Source organism: Notolepis coatsorum (genome assembly GCF_963971535.1).
Source record: "Notolepis coatsorum genome assembly, chromosome: 9".
Lineage (NCBI taxonomy): Eukaryota > Metazoa > Chordata > Actinopteri > Aulopiformes > Paralepididae > Notolepis > Notolepis coatsorum.
The window spans coordinates 139,004,802-139,030,897 of record NC_140173.1 but is presented as its reverse complement, the minus strand read 5'-3'; the positions used below and the strand labels follow the sequence as shown (position 1 = coordinate 139,030,897).

At 44.2% G+C, this 26,096-nt stretch overlaps 1 protein-coding gene across 1 annotated transcript in view; it reads left to right on the top strand.

Moving 5' to 3' along the window:
- The window catches only part of LOC311234780 (E3 ubiquitin-protein ligase TRIM47-like), a 107,623-nt gene that overhangs the window by 22,523 nt on the left and 59,004 nt on the right, over window positions 1-26,096 (top strand). The window contains exons 4-7 of the mRNA XM_084322024.1: window positions 4,777-5,010; window positions 5,313-5,472; window positions 21,037-21,338; window positions 22,649-22,741. Of these exons, the coding sequence (XP_084178150.1) occupies window positions 4,777-5,010; window positions 5,313-5,472; window positions 21,037-21,338; window positions 22,649-22,741 (789 nt within the window). The remainder of the gene's footprint in view (window positions 1-4,776; window positions 5,011-5,312; window positions 5,473-21,036; window positions 21,339-22,648; window positions 22,742-26,096) is intronic.

The following is a 26,096-nucleotide window of genomic DNA, read 5'->3' as shown; positions in this document are numbered from 1 at the left end:
CAGGAGATGACCCTGGGATTGGTGTGGCGATTCAAAACAGATTCGCTTCACTACAGACACAAGCCCCTGACTACGGAGCAGGGAAGGCCGGCGGCGGCGCCGACCACCAGACGGAGTGTGTACACAACACTCGCCCGACAATATGACCCGCTAGGATGTATTCTACCGTACACCACCAGGGCAAAAATGATTGTACGAGCATTGTGGGACAAGGACCAGGGCTGGGACGACCCCATTCCCGCACACCTTGCATCCACCTGGAGAGAGTGGGAGATGGAGCTCCACTCACTCCCAGGCGTTAATATGCGCCGAAGCTACTTCCCACCCACGGTGAGGCCAGAGACATGTAAAATGGACTTACACGTCTTCAGTGACGCCTCAGAGGTCGCATACGGATCAGTAGCCTACTTGCGGGCCCAAGACCAGGGGGGAGAGATCTACACAGCATTTGTCCTCGCCCGCTCGAGAATAGCCCCACGCAAGCAACAATCTATCCCACGTCTAGAGCTCTGCGCAGCCCTAGCCGGAGCGCACCTAGCCACGCTCATCCAACGTGAGCTCACCATACCGGTGTCTAGAACAATCCTGTGGTCAGATTCCACGACGGTACTCGCCTGGATCAAATCGGACTCATGCAAGTACAAAGTCTTCGTGGGAGTCAGAGTCACCGAGATTCAAGACTTAACCGAAGAGTTAACCGGAGAAACAGAGTGGCGCTACGTTGATACAAAACAGAACCCAGCTGACGTCATCACCCGGGGGATGCCCCTGGATGACCTCACCCGTCGCAATGTCTACAGTGACGGCCCCGCATTCCTAAGACTCCCGGAAGGACAGTGGCCCATGCCTATCCCGAGGGAAGCAAGTCCAGAGGAGGTGGAAATTAAGAAGTCTGTGTTCTGTGGATTGAGCACCGTAGCCTCCACCGACCCTAACATAGACGATTGCACGTCCATAGAGAGTGCACAACAAAGAACATTCCTGCGGTACCACCCGGAGTGCAAGTCCCCCGCTGATATGTCAGCAGCTAACTACGAGGAAGCAGAATTGCTTCTACTGCAGCGAGCCCAGAGAGACTCGTTCCCCGATGAATTGGCCTGTCTACAGGGAGGAAAGCCCGTCCCATCCGACAGCAGATTAATTCACCTGGCCCCCGAGAGCGACGCTCACACCCTCATCAGAGTGGGTGGTCGCCTACGCAGAGCCCCCAATCTACCGGATGACATTAAATACCCGATCGTATTGAACAGCCGACACAAGGTCACAGAGCTGATTATAAAGAAATACGATGAGGATGTACATCACGCAGGAGCAGAAAGAGTCTTCGCGGAAATCAGACGTCGTTACTGGATCCTACAAGGAAGAGAGGCGGTACGACGCTTCCAGCGAACATGTCTAGACTGCCGCAAGTGGCGCGCGCAGCCCAGCATACCAAGGATGGCTGACCTTCCTCCATGTCGCCTCCGAATCGGTGACAAGCCATTCCACTCAACGGGTATGGACTGCTTTGGCCCGCTGCACATAAAGAAAGGAAGAGGAACCGAGAAGCGGTGGGGTATTGTATTCAAATGCATGACCACCAGAGCGATACACATCGAGCTTCTCCCGACCATGAGCACAGACTCATTCCTTATGGCCTTCCGTAGATTCACATCACGGAAAGGAAGACCGTCTACCCTATTGTCCGATCATGGGACAAACTTCAAAGGCGGCGAAAGAGAGCTGAGAGAGAGCTTCCAAGCTATGGGCCCAGAACTTAAGACCCACCTCGCTCCAGCACAGGTTGATTTCCAATTCAACCCCCCAAACGCACCCCACTTCGGTGGCACTTGGGAACGAGAAGTGCGCTCCATAAAGACAGCCCTGTACGCAGTACTTGGGGCCCAGACTGTGGCGGAAGAAGTCCTAATGACAGTCCTCACGGAGATTGAGGGAGTACTTAACTCGAAGCCCCTCGGATATGTCTCCAGTGATGTGGCGGATATCGACCCAGTTACCCCCAACACACTCCTGATGGGGCGGCTAGATCCTGCATTACCACAGACAATGTACCGGCCTGAAGAAGCGAACGGCCGACGAATGTGGAGGTACAGCCAAGTATTAGCCGACAAGTTTTGGAACAGTTTCCTACTGCACTACCTACCGTCTCTACAGACCCGCCAGAAGTGGGTAAAGGAGAGAGACAATTTGACAGAAGGAACAGTCGTCATGATTATTGATCAATCACTGCCCAGAGCTATGTGGCCGGCCGGCCGCGTAAGCAAAGTGATCACCGGTGCCGACGGCAAGGTCCGAGCAGCTGAAGTGCTCGTCCAGGGTCGCACTTACACCCGTCCCGTGGCAAGGCTCATAGAACTGCCTCGACTCCCAGACACAATCGATGATGACCATGACCCTACAACCCTATGACTTTGTGAAGTTGACTGACCCCTACAGCAAACCCTTATGTGTAAATAGACAACGCGATTAATCTGTCTCTGTTTAACTGATTAGGTCTGGGACCTATTCAGGGGGTGGCTGTTGTGAAGGGCCAGATTAAACCGAATATATATATTTATTTATATATATATATTTAATTGTATTTGTATATTCTCTAATATTCCCTGATATCCCTTGTATATTCCTTGTACAATATGCATTGAATATCCATTCTAGCCTACTGAACATCCCATAATAGTCTCCATTCTACTATTGGTCGAGACCTTGGTGCCAGGCTGCCATACCCCTCAGACCCAGTTCAAACGTACCGCTCGACATGTACGAACAAGTCCTAGTTCCGCGTAGGAATTTGGCTACCGCACCACTAATGGGACTATTTGTTCATAGTGCGTATATATACTGCGCTACTAAAGTAGGACTTTTTTTCAGTCCAGTTTCTTACCCTCCAATAGAGTCACAGACGTAAAGCCTCCCCGCGACGCCACGTGTGGGAGTAAGGCCAAGTTCGCCTACCATCGGTATTGAGACATCGTGTATATTAATATTTGAATAGTCATATTTGGCACTATATCGTCGAGTTGGACGTAGTCTATTAAGCTAATAATAGTCTGTTAATATATAGTGCTTCGTGCGGTGAGAATACTACCGTAGTCAGTACCCCATCGTTTCGGGCAGAGAACTGGCTGCTTACCCAGGGTGGTTGACCCTATGTGAAGCTGCACCCGAGGAGCCCCAGAGCCGACGAGCGAGTGGACCTGTATACCGGATTATTCTACCGACGACAGCCCGCCTTCCCAGGCACGGATTATGCTTTGGATACTTTGATTATTCCATGGATAAAGACCCCCGACACTGCCGTGTGTTGGAACCCCCCCCCCTGGAGAGGACGCAAGGTGAGGAGACGCTCTGCAAGACGAGGTCGCTTCACGTCTCTCCCCCGTGGACCGGAGAGAGCCGGCCCACAAAGAGTCCACCTGCTTTCATCTGTGGTCCAAGGATCGCCGGCGCATTGAACGGCACTACAGTGGGTTCACCTGGGATACCCTTGGCCGGACGAGGCAGCCGGATTCTACCCCCCCCCCCTCCTACTCCTGTCGGCTTACAAGCGACCGGATTAACCCCCTCTAGTGTATCTAGTATAATCATTAAAGTATCATTGCTGTTATTCCTTAACTATTCCAGGTCGTATATTTACCACCTGCGCCTTCAGAGATTGGACATTCTCTATTGATATACCGACGAATACTCCTTGCCATAAAAGTGCATACTATTTCAATTCATAAATGTAATTAAGTGATTAAGTGCTTATTCTACACACCATCGCTGTGTAGAAATAAAGACCTGTTTCTAATTCGTACATTTGTGTTGGATCCGTTTCATCTACGTGAGAGTGTTCATGATAATATATTTATGCCGTGTACTGGGTGGCCGAATATTAAGTACAAAGGTAGTGGTAGTAAGTATCATATCTAGTAATACAGTCAGGGAATTGTACCCCTCAGTTACAAATACAATACAATAAAACAATACAATACACCTCAATAACACATACAAATATTATATAATAAAATATCTAAGTTCACCAATCACACATACCCATCTACTCTCATGTTTCAAGGCATATATGTTCACTTAAAGTACAACAATACATTTCAATACAACATACAAATATATTAAAATTAGGGATGTCCGATATTATCGGCCTACCGATATTGGCATAAAAATGTGATATCGGAAAATATCGCTATCGGTTTTCAAATATATATTATATATATTTTTTTTTACATTTATTTAACCTTTATTTACACAGGCAAGCAAGTAAGAACAAATTATTATTTTATTTATTGTCAAAGTATGCATAATGTTGTGTTAATTACACGACAAGAGATATGTAATGTTAATTACCTGAAATTATTCAGTTTTTTGGGGGGGGGAAACTCTGCATATATCGGTATCGGTTGATATCGGTATCGGAAATTAAGAGTTGGACAATATCGGTATTGGTAAAAAAGCCAATATCGAGCATCCCTAATTAAAATCTAAGTTCACCAATCACACATACCCATCTTCTCAATCACCCACTATGTTTACTTAACTGACGGTACGATTCTTTCTTATATGATTTGTGTTTTTTTAAATGTCTGTTTTTCTTCAACCCTAGTTAATGCAGGTGGTAAGGTATTCCATGCAGTCATGGCTCTATACATCACAGTCCTTTTCATTGCATTTGTTCTTGGCATCTTTACAGTACATCTTTCCATTGACACATAGTTGTAAAGCTCTTTAGAAGAAAGTGCTATAAAAGTGCAGTCCATTCATGTCTTTGTGTCTTAACAGAGTTCAGCCCAGACAGCAGTGAAGGCCAGTGATAAGATCTTCTCTGAGATGATCCGCTCCATACAGACGAGGCGCAAGGAGGTGAAGGCCCTGATCGGAGCCCAGGAGAAGACTGCAGTCAGTCAGGCTGAAGGGCTCCTGAAGCAACTGGAACAGGAGATAGAGGAGCTGAGGAGGAGAGGGGTGGAGCTGGAGCAGCTGGAGCGTGCTGACGACCACATCCATTTCATTCAGGTTCACTAGATGTTAATATATTCTATTCCTTTTATATTTAAACCATATAGATCTACTTTAAAATGTCTGTTTCTGCCCATGTACTATTTGCAGTAGTAAAGTCAATATAAATGTATGGTGAATCATTAGTATCCCTGTGGTTTTACCAAAGAAATACTATGTATATAGTTATTTCTATAGTGATTCACTATAGTATTTCTACAGCCATTTGTACATCTGGAAAAAAAAGAAATACTAGTTTTACTGTAGGTGATTTTCGTATGATTCTGACTCTTTGTTTAATATAATTTCTCTCTATCCAGGGTTTCCAGTCCTTCTCCAGTCCCAGTGTATCTCCAGACTTACCCAGTATCGCTGTCCATCCTCTACGTGACTTCAGGAATGTGAGTGATGCTGTTTCTGAGCTGAGAGACGAACTGACGGACATCCTGAAGGATACGTGGCCGAAGATATCAGGAGAAGGTGAGATGAATATATATATAGACTGTTGTAAAACAGAGATCAATGCCATATACAGACAACAATCGGAAATACAAATACGTAGCACAAGACAACAGCAGTACTCCCAAGGTTCTAAACCTAGTCACCTATTAGCCATGCGATTAAGAATTAATGCAAAATGTGCAGATATAACTACCATTAGAGCACAATAAGTACTTGAAACAGACCCTGAAAAAATAAACGATACATTCAAAGAATTCTACTCCGACTTATATAAATCAGAAACAACCTTCGATCAAAACAAAATGGACACATATCTTAATCAAATTATTCTCCCTAAACTTTCAGAGGATGACGCTAAACAGTTAGAAACACCGATCACACTAGAGGAACTCAAGAAAGCCATATCCGAAATGCAAAGTGGTAAGGCTCCTGGAAGAGACGGTATCCCACCAGAAATGTACCTTACTTGTTGGGACATAATTGGACCCTTATTACTAAATATGATCTTATACTCAGTCAAGGAGGGGAACTTCCATAAAAACGACAATATTGCACTCATAACAGTCCTTCTCAAAAAAGACAAAGACCCCACCGAGTGCGGTAGTTACAGACCCTTAAGCCTCCTCGGAACCGATATCAAACTGTACTCTAAGGTATTAGCCATCAGATTACAAAAGCATATGACGTCTTTAGTTCATCCGGACAAAACTGGCTTCATAAGAGGCCGCCTGATCACTGATAACATAAGACGAATACTGCACATACTAGATGCCGACCAGGACGACACCATACCGAAGGCGATGCTGTCCCTGGATGCAATGAAAGCTTTTGACAGGCTGGAATGGTCGTATCTATGGGCAGTATTAGAGAAGATGGGGTTAGGTAAAGGTTTCATTGATATGATTAAAGTAGTATACAAAAACCCATCGGCCATGATTACTACAGGTATAATCACCTCCGGAATATTTCCGGTATCACGCTCAGCTAGACAGGGTTGCCCTCTTAGTCCCGGACTATTCGATCTATCATTAGAACCTTTAGCACAATATATAAGACAATCCCAATCCATACAACCAATCGTAATCAAGGGCACACAACATAAAATTAGTTTATATGCGGACGACATAATACTGTTCATGCAAAACCCCAACACCACACTGCCTCATCTGCTCAAGTTGATTGAGAACTTTGGTGATTTATCGGGATTCAAGATAAATTGGCCGAAGTCGGCTTTCCTTCCACTTAACACCCCTGCAAAAAAAGATATAACCCTCCCAGGAGAGATACCTATGGTAAAACATTTTAGATGCTTGGGAGTGGAAATATTCCCCACCATAAGACAAACGGTGAAGCACAATTACACAAAAATCCAAAACAAAATCAAAGACGGCCTTGATAGGTGGGCAAAACTTAAAAACTCAGTACAGGCACGGATATCAATAGTTAAGATGGACGTACTACCTAGAATCAACTTCTTCAGTTCAATGCTACCGTTACCCCCTCCAGAGGGTTACTGGAAAAGATTACACTCCTCCACATACAAATTTATTTGGAATAACAAACCACCACGTATAAAAAGATCCACCGCACAGAGAAATAAAGCAGACGGTGGCATGGCATTTCCAGATTTTTTCCACTATTTTAAGGCGTACACATTAAGACCATTGACAACATGGTTTGATCCCCAAGCATTAGTATCCTGGAGAAAATTTGAAGAAAACATAGGGTAGCCCCACATAGACTGAAGGACATAGCATACACTAAACCACCAATCAAGCATTGTGAACGGAAATTTGGCCGCATAATTACTCATGCAATCCGGATATGGCGTGAAACACAAAAAAAATATCCTAACCCACATAAATGGCACAATCATACTCCCTTATTCAATAACAATGCACTCTTGATTGAAAAACGACCTATAAGATTCCCTATATGGGAAGAGCAAGGCATACACTCATTAGGGGATGTTTTTAACAAACAGGGTTTTTGTAGTTATGGAGAAATATGCAAAACATTTTATCTCACCAAGTCCACATGGCTTTTTTACATACAGTTACGGCTATGTTTGAAGTCTCACGGTGTTCCATTAGACATACCAATTGAACACCACAGATACCACAAATCCTTCTATGAAAGAGAGACATCGAGAGGTTTTGTTTCAGATTTTTATCATCAATTACTAACGTCCTCGTATGAAACCCTCCAACTAGACTCTGTCTGGAGGAGGGATATACCAGACCTGGAAAGTGACTTTGATTGGCAAGAAGCCTGGGCAAATGTCCGACTTACATCAAGGAACCCGGACCATCAACAAATCAATCTCAACTATATTCACAGGACATACTTGACTCCTATAAGACTGAACAGAATGGGTCTTAAACAAGACTCCAAATGCTCCCAATGTACAAATGGGGATGAAGGGACATTTATGCACATGTACTGGGACTGCCCACCAGTTAAGATATTCTGGAAAGATGTGACCCAACAATTATCAAAACTCATATCTTGGAATATACCTGTACACCAATGTTCCCCCTAAGGTGCGCCTGTGCGCGCGCACATGGCAAAACGCTCCCGCGCACATCTTAAATCTGTTGCACAAAAAAAAAAAAAAAAAAAAAAAAAAAAATTTATTTTTTTTATTCAACAAACATGACCATGTTCACGTCTTAAACTCATACTGGGGCTTTAGTTTTGGTTTTAAATTGCATATCATCATTCATTTATTTATTGTCACACAGAGCAGAAGAATTTTGCCAAAACAAACCAATAGTATCCAGCATCAGAACTGCAGACCAGCCACACTCTCAGACCCAAACGCATTTCCTTTGATTTAATTATACATCAAATTATTTATGTCAAGGATTGCAATGCCTCGCTTGAATGAAGTTAACTTTTCACCTGGATAACGTCAACATTCAGGGTGAATGTAATGTGAGAAATTGGGATAAAAAAATATATATATATATTTTCTTTAAATTTTTTTTTGATCGGATCGGGAAAGATCGGTATCGGTAGATACTCAAAATCACATGATCGGGATCGGATCGGGAGCAAAAAAATGTGATCGGGACATCCCTAACCATCCCTAACCCTGTTGCGTGTGACGTTACCAAGAGAAGCCCCGCATTCAGTGCTTTGTGGGCAGCGCTACTGCACGCTCACACAGACACACACAACAGATGAGGATGTGGACATATCCGACCAGCATTGCTGGCTCCTCACAATGCAAACGCGAAAATGTACATTACAGATGAACTGCAGAGAAAACTTCCAATTTATCATCCCGGTCGAGACTAATTGGAAGCGGAGTGCAACGCGTGCAAAGCTTGACCATATGTTTATGTGTCTAATAAAGGTGCTGGCGATCTCAAAGCTCACATGGACACAGCAAAACATTACAAACAAAGCAGTGCGAGGCGAGAGTTTGATGGCAAAGTTGACCGAATTGATTGAAGAATATAGAGAGAGAAAGAAAATAATTAAAAACTATTTTGATGCCTCAAAATTATGTTTTGGTTTGATAAGATGCTTATGATACAATCATTCTAAGGATTATGTGTGTAATAAATTAGTTTAGTACACTAATTGCAACAAATATGAAACTGCATAGTGCACTTTTAAATTAGTATCTTTGTGAGGTTACTGTTTTATAATTTACATTACATTGAAAAGATAAAGATATATTTTTTAAAGCTGGATTTTCTAATACAGAAGAGGTATTATTTAGAACATTACATCATATTTTTCTTGTTATTTATTTTGTCCAGTAAGACTTGAAAATATATATTATTTTGTCATAGGTTGATTTAGTTATTTTCTTGCGATTTGTCAGATAGATTACTTTAGGCATAATACAGCATGTTGAGTAACTTTGGTTATAGAGAGATATTATTTTGTTATATAAAATAATATAAACAATAATTTTATATCCATACAGAGGAGGTATACTTTAAATATATTATAATGATAAGGCATCTTTGAGTAAACTTTGATTAAGTATCTTGAGGCTGAAGGCAGTGTCCTCTTTAAAAAAAAATCACAATTATGGTCACCATTGAAGTCACATTATAATTCACTTAATAAAATAATGACGAGTCAGCCTCCTAAAAAGACAAAAGTTAGTGACACGACTCACAGCGCCGCAGCCAACCCAGCCAAAGTAAGGACTATGCTCTGTATCGTCAATCAATGGTCAAATAAATATTTGATTAAGGAATATAATATGCCTTTTTGTATTATTTCTCTGTGTATCAGCAAAATGTATATATTTTTATGTTAGACATTAAGGGAAATTAAGATTCTCAGATTTTTTACAAACCGCCGCATATCAACTAACCGGTTAATCGGCAGGTGACGTATGTTGCTCAGTAGTTGCTGATGTCTGCTCAGGAGGTTTGAGTGTTTGCTCAGACCAAAAAATAATTAGAGGGAACATTGCTGTACACCCCTCTGTATTACTATTGAATGATGTTTTTGAGTTTGCAGTACATCCACAGCTAAAGAGATTGGTTTTATCGGGTATCACAGTAGCTAAAAAGCTGATCGCATCACGCTGGTTTCAACCGGAAAAAATTTGCCGGAAAGTTTGGTTTCTTACATATCTCGATGTGATTTATCAAGAAATATCTACAGCAAGAATTCTGGGTCTCAATGAATCCAAAATGACAATGTGGTTAGAAGTGGTGGAGAGATTAAAACCTAGCTTATAATGGTAATGTCTGGTTAGGAGCGAGGGATAATGGAGGTACTATCCAAAGAGGGGTCCGGGAGGGGGGGGGGTTCGAGCTGGAGCATATGTGTGTAGGTTTTTAGATAACAGGTATTAGGGGTATATCCTATATAAGACATTGGTATAAATGGTAATTTCGTTGGATATACACTGTGTATTAATGCTTGTATATCTTATCGTGTGTTGTCATGTTTGTTTATATGTGTGTTTAAAAAATAATAAAAAAATAAAATACAGACTGTTGTAAAACATGAAGATATCAGTTGTTACCAAGTAAACAAATCATGGAACGTTAGCCACGTTAGTTAGCCAGCATCAGCCAGGTCCTGTTAGCTCTCAGAACGTTAGCCACGTTAGTTAGCCAGCATCAGCCAGGTCCCGACGTTTGCTCTCAGAACGTTAGCCACGTTAAGTTAGCCAACATCAGCCAGGTCCCGTTAGCTCTCAGAACGTTAGCCACGTTAGTTAGCCAGCATCAGCCAGGTCCCGACGTTATCTCTCAGAACATTTGCCACGTTAGTTAGCTAGTTAGCCCGCACCATCCAGGTACTACTATAACATTAGCTCCCAGTCCCAGAACGGTAGCTAGTTAGCCCGCACCATCCAGGTACTACTATAACGTTAGCTCCCAGTCGCAGAACGGTAGCTAGTTAGCCCGCACCATCCAGGTACTACTATAACGTTAGCTCCCAGTCCCAGAACGGTAGCTAGTTAGCCCGCACCATCCAGGTACTACTAACGTTAGCTCCCAGTCCCAGAACGGTAGCTAGTTAGCCCGCACCATCCAGGTACTACTAACGTTAGCTCCCAGTCCCAGAACGGTAGCCAGTTAGCCCTCACCATCCAGGTACTACTAACGTTAGCTCCCAGTCCCAGAACGGTAGCTAGTTAGCCCGCACCATCCAGGTACTACTAACGTTAGCTCCCAGTCCCAGAACGGTAGCTAGTTACCCCGCACCATCCAGGTACTACTATAACGTTAGCTCCCAGTCCCAGAACGGTAGCTAGTTAGCCCGCACCATCCAGGTACTACTAACGTCAGCTCCCAGTCCCAGAACGGTAGCTAGTTAGCCCGCACCTCCCAGGTACTACTAACGTTAGCTCCCAGTCCCAGAACGGTAGCCACGTAACCCTCTGCTGGCGCGTGCTGTGCAGTGCACTACAATCAACTCCGTGTCAGTGTAATAGCAGTCTGTGACATCACGGTATTGAGAATTATACCGGCGGTATCTCGAAATACCCTGGTATACCGTAATACCGTCATACCGCCCAAGCCTAATATACACTGTTGTAAAACATGAAGATATCAGGAGAAGGTGAGATGAATATATACACTGTTGTAAAACATGAAGATATCAGGAGAAGGTGAGATGAATATACAGGTGCAGCTCAATAAACTAGAATATTGTGGAAAAGTTCATTCTTTTCAGTGATTAAATTAAAAAAGCAAAACTCTTGTAAATTCATTGCATACAAAGTGAAATATTTCAAGCCTTTATTTGTTTTAATTTTGATGAGTATGGCTTACAATCACAAAGCAGGCGCTGACATGGAACCCACAGCGCAGGAGGAAGAGACGCAGACCGAAAGCCACCTGGAGAAGAACCACAGAACAGGAGATGAAGAAAGAAGGGCTGTCCTGGCAACATCTGGAGCGGAGGGCACAAGCCAGGGATTTAAAGACCCAAGTAAAAGTAAGTAATGGCTTACAGCTCATGAAAACCCCAAATTCAGTATCTCAAATGTTTATATTACATAAGACCAATCAAAAAATATATACATTTAATATAGAAATGTCAGCCTACTGAAAAGTATGTTCACTCTACTAGTACTTAGTACTTGATCTCTTGTGTTGTGTGTCGGCTGACGGATAGACTCTGACATAATAGGGAGGTGTAGTGGTTACGTCATTGCTGTTTCCGGCCGGTCCACCATCTTGAAAACACAATGTATTTGCCCATTTCTAAATTGTCTCGTTTAAACCAAGTAAAGCATGAACATTTGCATGGTGTACCTTTCTGTGCGTATTCATCCACAATCTATAGCTCAACATGAAAGATATTCGCAATTAATGGTAAAAAGAAATCGTCGAATAAAATTAACCAAAAATGCTTAAACGATAATGTTAGTGATAGAAGGGAACACATCTTGTGCAAGAATGGAAAGCTTTTAAATGTTCATGCGGCAGAATTGTTACAATAGCCGATGATCCATTTTCCCAATGATGAATCCCTATACGGGTGGACCTCGCGGGCGCTCCAGAGTGACGTCAGACTGCACCTCCCTTTTTTGAGCAGCAGGGACAATGACGCCTCTGATAGCGTGGGTGGCATTTGGCCCTTTAGAAGGGAGTCGTTATATACTCTCCGTAGGAAAGGGGCAACCAACACGGAGTAAGTTTTATAAAATTCTGTAGTATAGCCATCTGGCCCGGGTGATTTACCACTTTGTAAAGATTTGATTGCCTCAGTCACTTCAGAGATGGTTATAGGCGTGCCTAACTCTTCAGCTTCCGCTTTATTCGCTTGAGGGTACTTGAGAGACTTGAGGGGGTTTGGGCGATCCCAGTCCTGCTGGGAAGACTCTGACGTGTAAAGTTTGGAATAATAGTCAGAGAACATTTCAGAAATTTCCGTAGGGTCTGTTGTAGTGACACCTAATTGGGATTTTATCTTGGGAATCCGTCTAGAGGCACTCGCCACTCGTGCTTGGTATGCAAGTAATTTTCCTGCCTTGTCCCCCTGCTCGAAAAAACATTGCTTGGTGTGCAGGAGTAGTCTCTCGATCTTACTAGTTGAAAGCAAATCATATTGTGATTGAAGCTGGAGTCGTTTTTTATATAGAGCAGGGGTGGGTTTAGACGAGTACTGGATGTCTAATCGTTTAATCTCATCTGATATACCCGTTAATTTGGATTGTTCCTGCTTCCCAAAATGAGAGGCAAAGGAGATAGCCTGTCCGCGGAGATATGCCTTAAAGGCCTCCCAGAGTATGTCACTGCTAATTTCAGGTGTGTCGTTTATCTCAAAGAAGATTTTTATTTGTGTATGAATAAAATCCTTAAATTCAGGTTCAGATAATAAGTGGGAGTTGAATCTCCAAAATTTAGAGGGTTCTTTCCCAGCAACATCTATGCTATGTGTTTGTATGTTTTGCAGATGTGTTTGTCAACAACCTCGGTGTGGGGGGGATGGGGTGGGAATGAGGGAGGGGAAGGGGAAATGAAAGGGAAAAAAAGAGAAAAATATGGAAAATGTACAATATCTACAACTGAAAATGTTCAATAATTTCTTTTCTTGTAATAAAGAAATAAAAAAAATAAAAATACTGCACCTACTCTCTACCTACTCTCTACCTACTCAGTACCTACTCAGTACCTACTCTCTACCTACTCAGTACCTACTCTCTACCTACTCAGTACCTACTCAGTACCTACTCAGTACCTACTCTCTACCTACTCAGTACCTACTCTCTACCTACTCAGTACCTACTCAGTACCTACTCAGTACCTACTCAGTACCTACTCAGTACCTACTCTCTACCTACTCTCTACCTACTCACTACCTACTCACTACCTACTCACTACCTACTCACTACCTACTCAGTACCTACTCTCTCTACCTACTCTCTCTACCTACTCACTACCTACTCAGTACCTACTCAGTACCTACTCTCTACCTACTCAGTACCTACTCACTACCTACTCACTACCTACTCAGTAACTACTTTCTACCTACTCAGTACCTACTCAGTACCTACTCTCTCTACCTACTCAGTACCTACTCTCTACCTACTCTCTACCTACTCAGTACCTACTCAGTACCTACTCAGTACCTACTCACTACCTACTCAGTACCTACTCTCTCTACCTACTCAGTACCTACTCAGTACCTACTCTCTACCTACTCAGTACCTACTCAGTACCTACTCAGTACCTACTCAGTACCTACTCTCTACCTACTCAGTATCTACTCAGTACCTACTCAGTACCTACTCAGTACCTACTCTCTCTACCTACTCAATACTTACTCAGTACCTACTCTCTACCTACTCAGTACCTACTCAGTACCTACTCAGTACCTACTCTCTACCTACTCTCTACCTACTCAGTACCTACTCAGTACCTACTCAGTACCTACTCAGTACCTACTCAGTACCTACTCTCTACCTACTCTCTACCTACTCAGTACCTACTCAGTACCTACTCTCTACCTACTCAGTACCTACTCTCTACCTACTCTCTACCTACTCAGTGCCTACTCAGTACCTACTCTCTTCCTACTCAGTACCTACTCAGTACCTACTCAGTACCTACTCTCTACCTACTCAGTACCTACTCAGTACCTACACTCTACCTACTCTCTACCTACTCTCTACCTACTCAGTACCTACTCACTACCTACTCTCTACCTACTCAGTACCTACTCTCTACCTACTCAGTACCTACTTTCTCTACCTACTCAGTACCTACTCAGTACCTACTCTCTACCTACTCAGTACCTACTCAGTACCTACTCTCTACCTACTCAGTACCTACTCTCTACCTACTCAGTACCTACTCAGTACCTACTCACTACCTACTCAGTACCTACTCTCTACCTACTCAGTACCTACTCTCTACCTACTCACTACCTACTCTCTACCTACTCAGTACCTACACTCTACCTACTCAGTACCTACTCTCTACCTACTCAGTACCTACTCAGTACCTACTCTCTACCTACTCAGTACCTACTCTCTACCTACTCAGTACCTACTCTGTACCTACTCAGTACCTACTCACTACCTACTCACTACCTACTCAGTACCTACTCTCTCTACCTACTCTCTACCTACTCTCTACCTACTCAGTACCTACTCAGTACCTACTCTCTACCTACTCTCTACTTACTCTCTACCTACTCTCTACCTACTCAGTACCTACTCACTACCTACTTTCTACCTACTCAGTACCTACTCAGTACCTACTCTCTACCTACTCAGTACCTACTCTCTACCTACTCACTACCTACTCAGTACCTACTCAGTACCTACTCAGTACCTACTCAGTACCTACTCAGTACCTACTCTCTACCTACTCAGTACCTACTCACTACCTACTCAGTACCTACTTTCTACCTACTCAGTACCTACTCAGTACCTACTCTCTACCTACTCTCTACCTACTCTCTACCTACTCAGTACCTACTCTCTACCTACTCACTACCTACTCAGTACCTACTCAGTACCTACTCTCTACCTACTCAGTACCTACTCAGTACCTACTCTCTACCTACTCAGTACCTACTCAGTACCTACTCAGTACCTACTCTGTACCTACTCACTACCTACTCAGTACCTACTCAGTACCTACTCTCTACCTACTCAGTACCTACTCTCTACCTACTCAGTACCTACTCAGTACCTACTCAGTACCTACTCTCTACCTACTCAGTACCTACTCACTACCTACTCTCTACCTACTCACTACCTACTCTCTACCTACTCACTACCTACTCAGTACCTACTCTCTACCTACTCTCTACCTACTCAGTACCTACTCTCTACCTACTCAGTACCTACTCAGTACCTACTCTCTACCTACTCAGTACCTACTCGGTACCTACTCACCTTGGAACCCGTCTAGCACACTCAATCAATGGATGAATGATTCAATTAACCAATCAATCAACTGATACATGACAGATATTCGCAATTAATGGTAAAAAGAAATCGTCGAATAAAATTTTAACCAAAAATAAAAATGGAGAGGCAGTTAAATCATTTTGTGTCCTGTAGGAGGTAGAAGAAGGTGAAGGAGGTAGAAGGAGGTGAAGGAGGTAGAAGGAGGTGAAGTGGATCACAGTGATGTAGCAGGACAGTGGATCACAGTGATGCAGCAGGACAGTGGATCACAGTGATGCAGCAGGACAGTGGATCACAGTGATGCAGCAGGACAGTGGATCACAGTGATGCAGCAGGACAGTGGATCACAGTGATGCAGCAGGACAGTGGATCACAGTGATGCAGCAGGACAGTGGATCACAGTGATGTAGCAGGACAGTGGATCACAGTGATGCAGCAGGACAGTGGATCACAGTGATGTAGCAGGACAGTGGATCACAGTGATGTAGCAGGACAGTGGATCACAGTGATGTAGCAGGACAGTGGATCACAGTGATGCAGCAGGACAGTGGATCACAGTGATGCAGCAGGACAGTGGATCACAGTGATGCAGCAGGACAGTGGATCAGTGATGTAGCAGGACAGTGGATCACAGTGGATCACAGTGATGCAGCAGGACAGTGGATCACAGTGATGTAGCAGGACAGTGGATCACAGTGATGTAGCAGGACAGTGGATCACAGTGATGTAGCAGGACAGTGGATCACAGTGATGTAGCAGGACAGTGGATCACAGTGATGTAGCAGGACAGTGGATCACAGTGATGTAGCAGGACAGTGGATCACAGTGATGCAGCAGGACAGGTCTGTCTCTGTCTCTCTCTCTCTCTTTCTCTCTCTCTCCCACGGCTCCCACAGGCCGAATATTGCCCCGATCCTCGCGAGATTAAATCCACGGGTACCTCTCGGCGTGCCGAAGCTTTTCCTAAATCACTTCCATCATCGAAAACGAGGGGAAAAGGTCGGCTCGCGACCCTGAAAATGTTGCATGCTTTTAAAAACACTGTATTAAGTGAGCCTATTATGGGCTCCACGCGAGCTTTCTACCGTGGGTACATCTGGGCATCCCGCAACTTTTACCCATTCACATGTAGCCCCGAAAACGCTTAGAAAAGGAAAGTTGAAAGCGTGGAATAAACTCGCCGAAACGGTAAAGTGTCCCACGGGCGCGCCGTGATTCCGATCCGTGTGAAAATATTCACGGCCATAGAGGAGACCGTGGGACACCTTTTTGCAACCGAATATGTGTCTCGAATTTGCTCCCACGCGGCGCGCAAAATCGCGCTTCCAGCCTAGTGAATGAGAAAAGCCTGCCCCTAGTGGAGCAGGACAGTCCCTACACAATTACAACAGTACAGGACACAAAATGATTTAACTCCTACTGCAAAAATGCTTAAACGATAATGTTAGTGATAGAAGGGAACACATCTTGTGCAAGAATGGAACGCTTTTCAATGTTAATGCGGCAGAATTGTTACCTCGTCTTGTCGATGGTGTAAAATGGATTAGGTATATTGTTAGTAAGTTAGCCATGTAATAAGCGGGATAATGTATAGCTATACTTGGTCATTGTCGCAAAATAATTGACCTTCACTGTAACTGAGGGGTACAATTCCCTGACTGTATTAATAAGTATTGGTATCATTAAACCACTACCGTCTTATGTACTTTACTACGGGCCATACCGTACACGAGTATATGATGAGAACACTTCCCCACAATGAAATCGGTTCCACACAAAGTTGTAATTAAGTATTTATTGCAGCAAAAGGTACATAATATACTTCTCTATTTTACTTTGGATGCTCTTGTAAGGCAAAGGAATGTGCGTAGGCAAATCAATAATGAATGTCCATTCTCTGGTTACGCAGGAGATAATTATACAACCTGAATATTAAGAATTATATCTATGGTACTCTGGGGAGGCAGCGGGAGATTCTGGTAGGGGGGTTCCCACCGGTTGTAAGCCAGCAGGGGGAGGAAATGTTCGAATGCAAAGTCTGGTTCCACGGGACTCAATAAGCTCCTGCTTGGGAGGCGGTATTACTCCCTGGATCAGCAGACGAAAAGCAGCAGCTGTAATCCCAGTATGCGTGCAGCACAGGTGAAAGCCGACCAGCCTCTCCAATAGAGACGGGTTCGAATGATGTTCCTCACGGGTAGATCCCACAGCAGTGGGTGTTGACGATTCTTCTCCGCTCCAACAGCCTGGTCCAAAGCAATAAGAATAATAATCCAGCCGGAAAGGGGCTCTGCATTCACCGGTGTAGATCCTCCGGTGCGCGGTGGTTCACATTAACTAAGTTGAACTTGACGTTATTCAACCAAGCTCTGACACTTTACTATCCTATTCGCACGCGGCTATAAGTGCTCTATTTAGACGCACAGTTGCTCACTTCACTTGGTCTTTGACTCGTGATGAAGGCTTTACTAGTAAGGAGCGAACGATACGTTGAACAAACGTATTAGGATAATACAAGACTCTATTTTGGGGCAAAACAGGCCCACTTCACAGCACGTTGTATCGTAGTGTGAGGCTTCAACTTGTTACTAAGACTACTGCTGTATCCACCTGCGACGTATTTATACGTTTGGCGAATAAACTAGTACCAGCCTTATTCCTGTCTCGTAGTCTTGGGCAGAGCCGGGCATGTACAGACATGTCTTGACGGTGGCTTTGAACTCGACTCTGGGGGCATGGTCGCTGGCGCCTGGAGGGCGCTGTCCAATAGGAGAACGAAATATTATGGTCTGTACTAGGTTAAAGGGATATTCCGTGTATATGTACAAAGAATACACAAGGGATATCAAACGATATACAAATATTATGCAATATATATCAATCAATAAATACATATATTCGGTTTAATCTGACCCTTTGTAACAGCCGCCTCCTAATTAGTCCCACCTAATTAGATAAGCAGAGGCAGATTAACCGCACTGTCCACTACTCAATGTCCGTTGTGAGGGTAGGCAGTTCACAAAGTCAGGGGTCATGGTCGTCATTAAGCGAGTCGGGGAGCCTTGGCGACTCTATCAGCCTCGCCACGGGTCGGTTGTAGGTCCGCCCTTGGACGAGCAATTCTGCCGCTCTGACCTTTCCGTCGGCACCAGTGGTCACTTTGCTTACGCGGCCGGCCGGCCACGCAGCTCGGGGTAGTGACTGGTCTATGGTCATGACGACTGGACGGGATGAAGGGGGGTTTAGGAGGAAGCGGGCCTGAGACTGCTTTGATCTGTGCTTGGCTGTGCCTCCTCCTCCTCCGTCTGTTTCTCTTGTTTGCTCTGTACCCCGTCTGAGGAGGGGCCGGTCCCGGCCGCCCCGTCAAGGAGTCGCTTGGGGTGCTAGGTTCGAGGTCAGCTACGTCTGAAGCGCAGCTGAGGGGGGTGGAGTTCCGAACTCCCTCTGGTGCCCACGGTTCTCTCACGGGCCTCTCGCTTAATGTCAATAGCCTCTGCTGTACGAGGGAGTGGCCGGTGTCGCTCGCCTTTGTGTGTAGGCAGCGTGTAGACGTGGGTTGACTGTCAAGTCCGTAGAGGGGGCCCTGGAGCGTCCATCCCAGTCGGGTCTGAACCGCGACTGGGCATCCTTTGGGTCCGATGTGGGCCGCCTCAATTTGGAGAATGAGGTCCGCGTGGTCGGAGCCGATGAGCAGGGTCGGTGTGGCGCCGTCGATAAGCGGTATAGGTAGTTGACGTAGGTGCACATACTTAGCCATCAGCTGTGGGATGGGGTAGGTGTACTGAGACAGGCCTATGTCGTGGCTGGTGAAGACGTTGGTTATACTATACTGCTTCTCGGGCTGGTCCACCGCTGCTATCTTGAAGGAGACCTTTTCACCTTTTATGGTCTTCTGGTCCCTTCTGATGGTGCGTATGGTCATGGTATCTTTGACACCCCGCAGGCCCAACTGGGCTGCTGCGGAAGCGAGGAGGAGAGTCTTTTCAGACCCATCGTCCAGGACGGCGTAAGTGTCCAGGACCTTGTCCTCGTAGCTCAGGAGCACTCTGACCACTTTGAGGAGCACTCGGGGGGTCCCGCTATGCTGGTCAATGTGGAGCACTCCTGTTGGTCGGTTGCCTTGGATCTTCTGGTGGGCTCCGCACCGTGCTGCGCGGTAAGCGGTGCCCGCCTGGGCCGCCTCACGCCACTGGTTAACTTGGACGGGGTTCAGTGTCTTATATTCGGCGCACTGTGCCAGCCAGTGTCCGCCGTCGCAGTAGGTACAGTAGGGAGCGGTCTGGTGGCTCTTCGGTGCTGGTGCCACCGCCTCGGCATGGTACATTACCGCAACGGGCCCACTCTGTTGTCCTGGCTGACGCCTGTTGATGTCATGCAGGACCTCCAAGTGGGTGCCACCGCACCTGCTGCACTTCTTCTTCAAGCGGCACTCAGCTGCCTCGGTGTTCCAGAACTCCGTGTCGGTCAATTATTTTGCGACAATGACCTCGTAGCTATACATTATCCCTTACATAATTTGGAGTAAAAAGGTTAGCATGTTTGTTTTGGCACTTGACATGTCGTAATTTATTACCATTGTAAAATAAAAATGAAACCGTATGACTGCTTGGAGGGTGATGTGGCAGTTATCGATGTTGACCTGTCGGTAAAAGACTACATACAGTATATCGGGGATCTTTTTTTATTTATATAATTTTTTTACGGTTAACAGTCTGTTGTGTGGTAGTGAAAGGTTAACCTTATGTAGCGTGGTAGTGAAAGGGTTAAGAACTAATTCTTATTTACAATGACGGCCTGGCGAGAGGACAAAAGGAGAGGATAAAATAGAAAAGAGACGGATGACACATACATCACAGAGGTAAGGGAAATCATTAAAACACACATCAAACAAACAACCAAATAAAATTACAAGGTATGTAATACATGAAGCAAAACAGCAAAAAAAATTACAGTTAAAGAATCTGAATTGAATATGGGTCAGTTGGAGATACGAGAGAGACGGATCCTACAGAAGCTGTCCGTCTGCCAGGCTGCTTTGCCTGGACCTGCACCTAACAACGGAGCTCCGCACAGAGTCTTTTATCCCATGATCCATTTTCCCAGTGATGAATCCCTGTACGAGTGGACCTCGCGGGCGCTCCAGAGTGACGTCAGACTGCACCTCCCTGTAGAGGTTGTGTGTTTAACTTGCTCTGATTTGATGTCATGTCTTTTTCTCCCAGACGCCCGTCCCCTCTCACTGGACCCAAACACAGTGATGAACGGCCTGTCCCTGTCAGTGGAGAACAGGAAGGTGACTCGTACAAGAAACTACCAGGGCTACGCTGACCATCCTGAGAGATTCACTGACTGGCCTCAGGTGTTGTGCAGAGAGGGTCAGTCTGCACGCTGTTACTGGGAAGTAGAGTGGAGCGGCTCCTATGTTAAGACGGCAGTCTGTTACAGAGACATGAGAAGAGATGGTGATGGTGATGATGATGAGTCAGGCTTTGGAGGCAATAACAAGTCCTGGGCCCCGTTCCCCGTACCTGGTTAACTGAGTTAGCCGGATAACTTTCGGGTAAGTCTGACTTAAGCCGGACTTTCCGATTCCCCGTACCTGGATTGTCCAAATCACCATGACAACAGATCCAAAAGTTTGAGCCTGGTCGAAAGCAGAGTTTAAGTTCAAGTTAGCCGGATCAGGCACAGCCACGCCCCCGCAAAGAAAGTGACAGCTCGTTTCCTGAAATTATTCCCACAGCCTAGGATCTGCGTTATACCATTCTGAATTACGTTTTTGTGCTCCATTCTTCCAGAGGGGTCTTTTGAAATGTAAAATAGACCCAAAATGCTGATACTAAATTCACTTTGTCCTAAATAATGCACGTTATATACCGTGGCGCTCGCTCGGTGCAACAACAACAAAATAAAGAATATTCTAAACACGGGTCTCTCGTTCATTAATGTATAAACAATGAATTTATCCCATCTGGCACAGTGGTGTAGCGGTAGTGCTCAATCCTGGCAACCCGGCGACCGGTGTTCGAAACCCCGTCTTTCCAATATAATTTTTTGGAATATAATATTAATGATTATACGCAAAGGTAGCCTAGTTTTAAGTCAAAATATTATAAATCTACATGCATTGAGGATGTCATTCTTTATATAGCTCTCAACGTGCACCAAATTGAATTATTCCTATATTGCAAAAAGAAGGAGACGACTGGGTTTCGAACCCCGGTCGTCTGCGTGAAAGTCAAAAGAAGAACCCGTTACACCACAGAGAAGATAAGTAAAAGATTGACCATACATCAATCAATGGGTAAGGGAGCCGTATCGTTATTCTGTATAACAGTTTTACTAATTATTTTCGCTAGCAAGATCTCATTTGATTATTCAATCCAGCAGGCAAGTTTAAAGAAATATAATCTGATTGATTGAGGTAATGAGGGACTTAAAATTAGCCTATAGATAACGCATTTAACTTGTCGGCGAGGCGATTGAGCCGTACTGCAATATGTTAATAAAGTTTTAAATCAATTAATCAATCAATGCCGCTAGAGAATCAGAATCTCTGCTCTCGACACTTGCTGTCTTCTCGGCTGAGGCGGGCGCGCGCACTGATCCTGAGTATCAAGTCTGGCTTGAGTTAACGAGACTGAATCCACCTTCGAGGAACAGGAAAATCCCGGCTTCAAACATCGGGTTAACTGAATCTGGATAATGACATCTTGATCGACTTAGTTGAACCAGGTACGGGGAATAGGGCCCTGGTGTTTAGTGAGCTACAGCTACAGAAGAGGCTACATGTTCTGTCACAATAGTGTTCAGACTACAGTCTCAGGCCCTCAGTCCTCCAGGATAGGAGTGTACCTGGATCACAAGGCAGGTACTCTGTCCTTCTACAGTGTCTCTGACACCATGACCATGACCCTCCTCCATACAGTTCAGACCATGTTCACACAGGCCCTCTATCCAGGGATATTTGTTTACTATGGTGCAACAGCAGAATTAATGAACATATGGTAGAGCCTGAGACCAGCGTATCTATTTTTAAATATAATTGATACCAATTAGAGATGTCCGATATTTTCGGCCTACCGATATTATTGGCCAATATTGGCATTAAAATGTAATATCGGATTTTATTTTTATTTCTTTTTAAATCTTTTTTCTTTTTTTTGTAACCTTTATTTACCCAGGCAACCAAGTAAGAACAAATTCTTATTATACAAAAGCAGCCTGATCAAAAACCTATATCCTTTAGAGGAAATGGGGGGGGGGGGGGGGGCGGGGGGCTGCAACAAAAAACAAGGTTATGTGTACTGTACATGCATACTGTACAAGTAAATTAAATACAAAATGACAGTAGCAATAGTATACAAGGAGAATTACAATAAATAAGGGAGAGAGAAGGAAAGAGAGAGAGGGAAAAGGGAGAGTGAGAACCAGAGGGAGAGAGAGAAGAAAAGGGGAGGTGCACAGATAATGTTTACATTTAGAAAGCCTTGTTGATGCATCCAGTGAAATTAACCCACCAATGCATACTTTTATTGTCAAAAGTATGCATAATGTTGTGTTAATTCCACGACAAGAGGTATGCAATGTTAGTTACCTGAAATGTATTTGTATGTGCTCATTTCATCATTCATGTCTTTTCTATTCTAATAAAACCGAATCAAACCATAAACAAGGTGGCCTGTTGGAATGTTAGATCCTAATGTGAAAAACTGTGATTTTTATATGTCTGCTAATTCTACCCTTGGTATTATTTTACTTATTTTTACTTTTGTCTTTACGCCCCACTATCCGCTGGGTCCATACTATAACCTTTATCATGTTTTGTAAGAGATTACAGAAATTCAAGAAGCCTACTGTACGTGAGGTTCTGATATGATTTGATTAATATCTGCATTATCTTATCCCACTTTATGCTTTGCTCTTGCTGCTTGTTTTACACTGATTTTATGTCTTATTTCTTACTGATGTAAAGCACTTTGAACTGCAATCCCCTGTATGAAAGGTGCTATAAAAAGAAAGTTATTATTATTATTCAGTTTCAGTTTATTTAAAAAGGACAGTACACATTAATAAACATTTCTGTAAATGTGTCAGTTTTAGCCAAAAACATATTATTACTAAATAGACAACTATCGTCCTGTCTCTCTTCTCTCCTTTCTTTCTAATAAAACACTTGAACGTGCTGTATCCAACCAACTTAGTGATTATCTCTTACAGAATGACCTCCTAGATCCTTATCAGTCAGGCTTCAGGACTGGTCACTCCACAGAGACGGCCCTCATTGCGGTCACAGATGCTCTTCACTTAGCAAAAGCGAAAGGCCTCTCCTTTGTCCTGATTCTCCTGGACCTGTCGGCAGCCTTCCACACAGCCAACCATCAGATCCTCCTCGCGTCCCTCACAGGAATGGGAGTGGCTGGCTCTGACATCCTACCTCGGCGACCGCTCCTACCAAGTGTCACGGAGAGGGACCCTGTCGGCCCCCCGCCCCCTTCGGACAGGTGTCCCCCAGGGCTCGGTCCTTGGACCCCTCCTCTTTTCCCTCTACACAAAATCTCAGGGTAACATTATTACGTCTCATGCCTTCTCGTATCGAACAAGCGAGAGACGATTGCAGCCGGGGGGGAGTCAGAAAGTCGAACACTTCATAGTTGACAACAAGCCTTATAGCCTGCTCGCCTAGTCTCGCATGGCAGATATCGCGTTCATGTTCCCACACACACACACACACCTGTCCAGCTCATTACAATCAAGGGGCGTGTCACACACACACCCACCCCCACACACATACACACACACGTGCAGATTCCTCATGAGCAACGTCAGAAGGATCTGCCCCTTCCTGACAAAAGAAGCCGCTCATCTCCTTGTCCAAATCAACAGTCATGTCTCGCCTTGACCACTGCAATGCACTGCTTGCTGGTCTACTGATCACCACCACCAAGCCTCTTCAACTCATCCAGACTCATCCGTCTGATCTCAACCTACCAAAGTCAGCCCATGTCACCCCACTTCTTAGGGACCTGCACTGGCTCCCCATCGCCGCACGATTCCGCTTCAAGGCCCTCGACCTGGCATATTGTGCAGCGAATGGAACGGCTCCTGCCTACCTCCGGTCAATGGTCTCTAACTACACACCCTCAAGACCCCTCCGCTCTGCATCTTCTAACTACACACCCTCAAGACCCCTCCGCTCTGCATCTTCTAACTACACACCCTCAAGACCCCTCCGCTCTACTTCTTCTGGCCGCCTCAGAGCCACTCCTATCCGAGCTCCGGGAGGTCGTCAAAGAGAAGCCGCATATTCTCGGTCCTCTCTCCACAATGGTGGAACGAACTTCCCACCACAGTTAGGACAGCCGAAACCCGATCAGCCTTTTGTCGTCGACTAAATGACGCGCGTAATGAATGAACGCAGTAAAGGCTTATTATTCCATTAATGACTTGTTTCATTAGGATTTAGTAGATACTATATATATATGCTCTGCCCTACGTACAGTATAAGTACAGACTGTACTTATACTGTACGTAGGGCAGATCATATATATAGTATCTACTAAATCCTAATGAAACAAGTAATTAGAATAATATAAGCCTATATACTGTTAATTCATTAGACACGTAGGCTATACTGGCGCACACAAGACTTATGGAATATTAATGCAGTCTATTTCCACATGATTAGCTTTAGTTCTTATTTATTTATTTATCCACTGTAATTTCAGTGTTGGTGTATAGGCTATATAGTGTATTTCAATATAAGTTTAATTGATTAATGATATATTCGAAGGAATGCAGGTTTATATCTATATATATAGCGTCTTTGAGCACCTGGAAAAGCGCTATATAAGATAGATGTATTATTATTATTATCAAACAAAGGTCTGTCCCATTGTATACCAATCAATGGGATATATTGCATGTTGACCTGCATTCTTTCAAATGTATATAATTAATCATTAAAACAGATATGTAACACATAAGAAATACAAATTCCACAGAAGGCATAAAATAATTATTATTTTCAATCATTTCACAATAATTGCATAATTGTGTTTGAATATCTAAGTAATTAAAGTAATTATACATGTGTCCAAAATAGCTGGTTTAGATATGGTTAACCCAGCTGCCCTGTGATCAGATGAATCCATATTATTTATTTTTCCGACATCAAATGCGTAATTTCTCATCGTACAAATATTGTCATATTTATTTTAATTATGATTAAGTAATTAATTCCAAGGAGGCCTGTAGCGTTGACACGAACGAATCACTATGA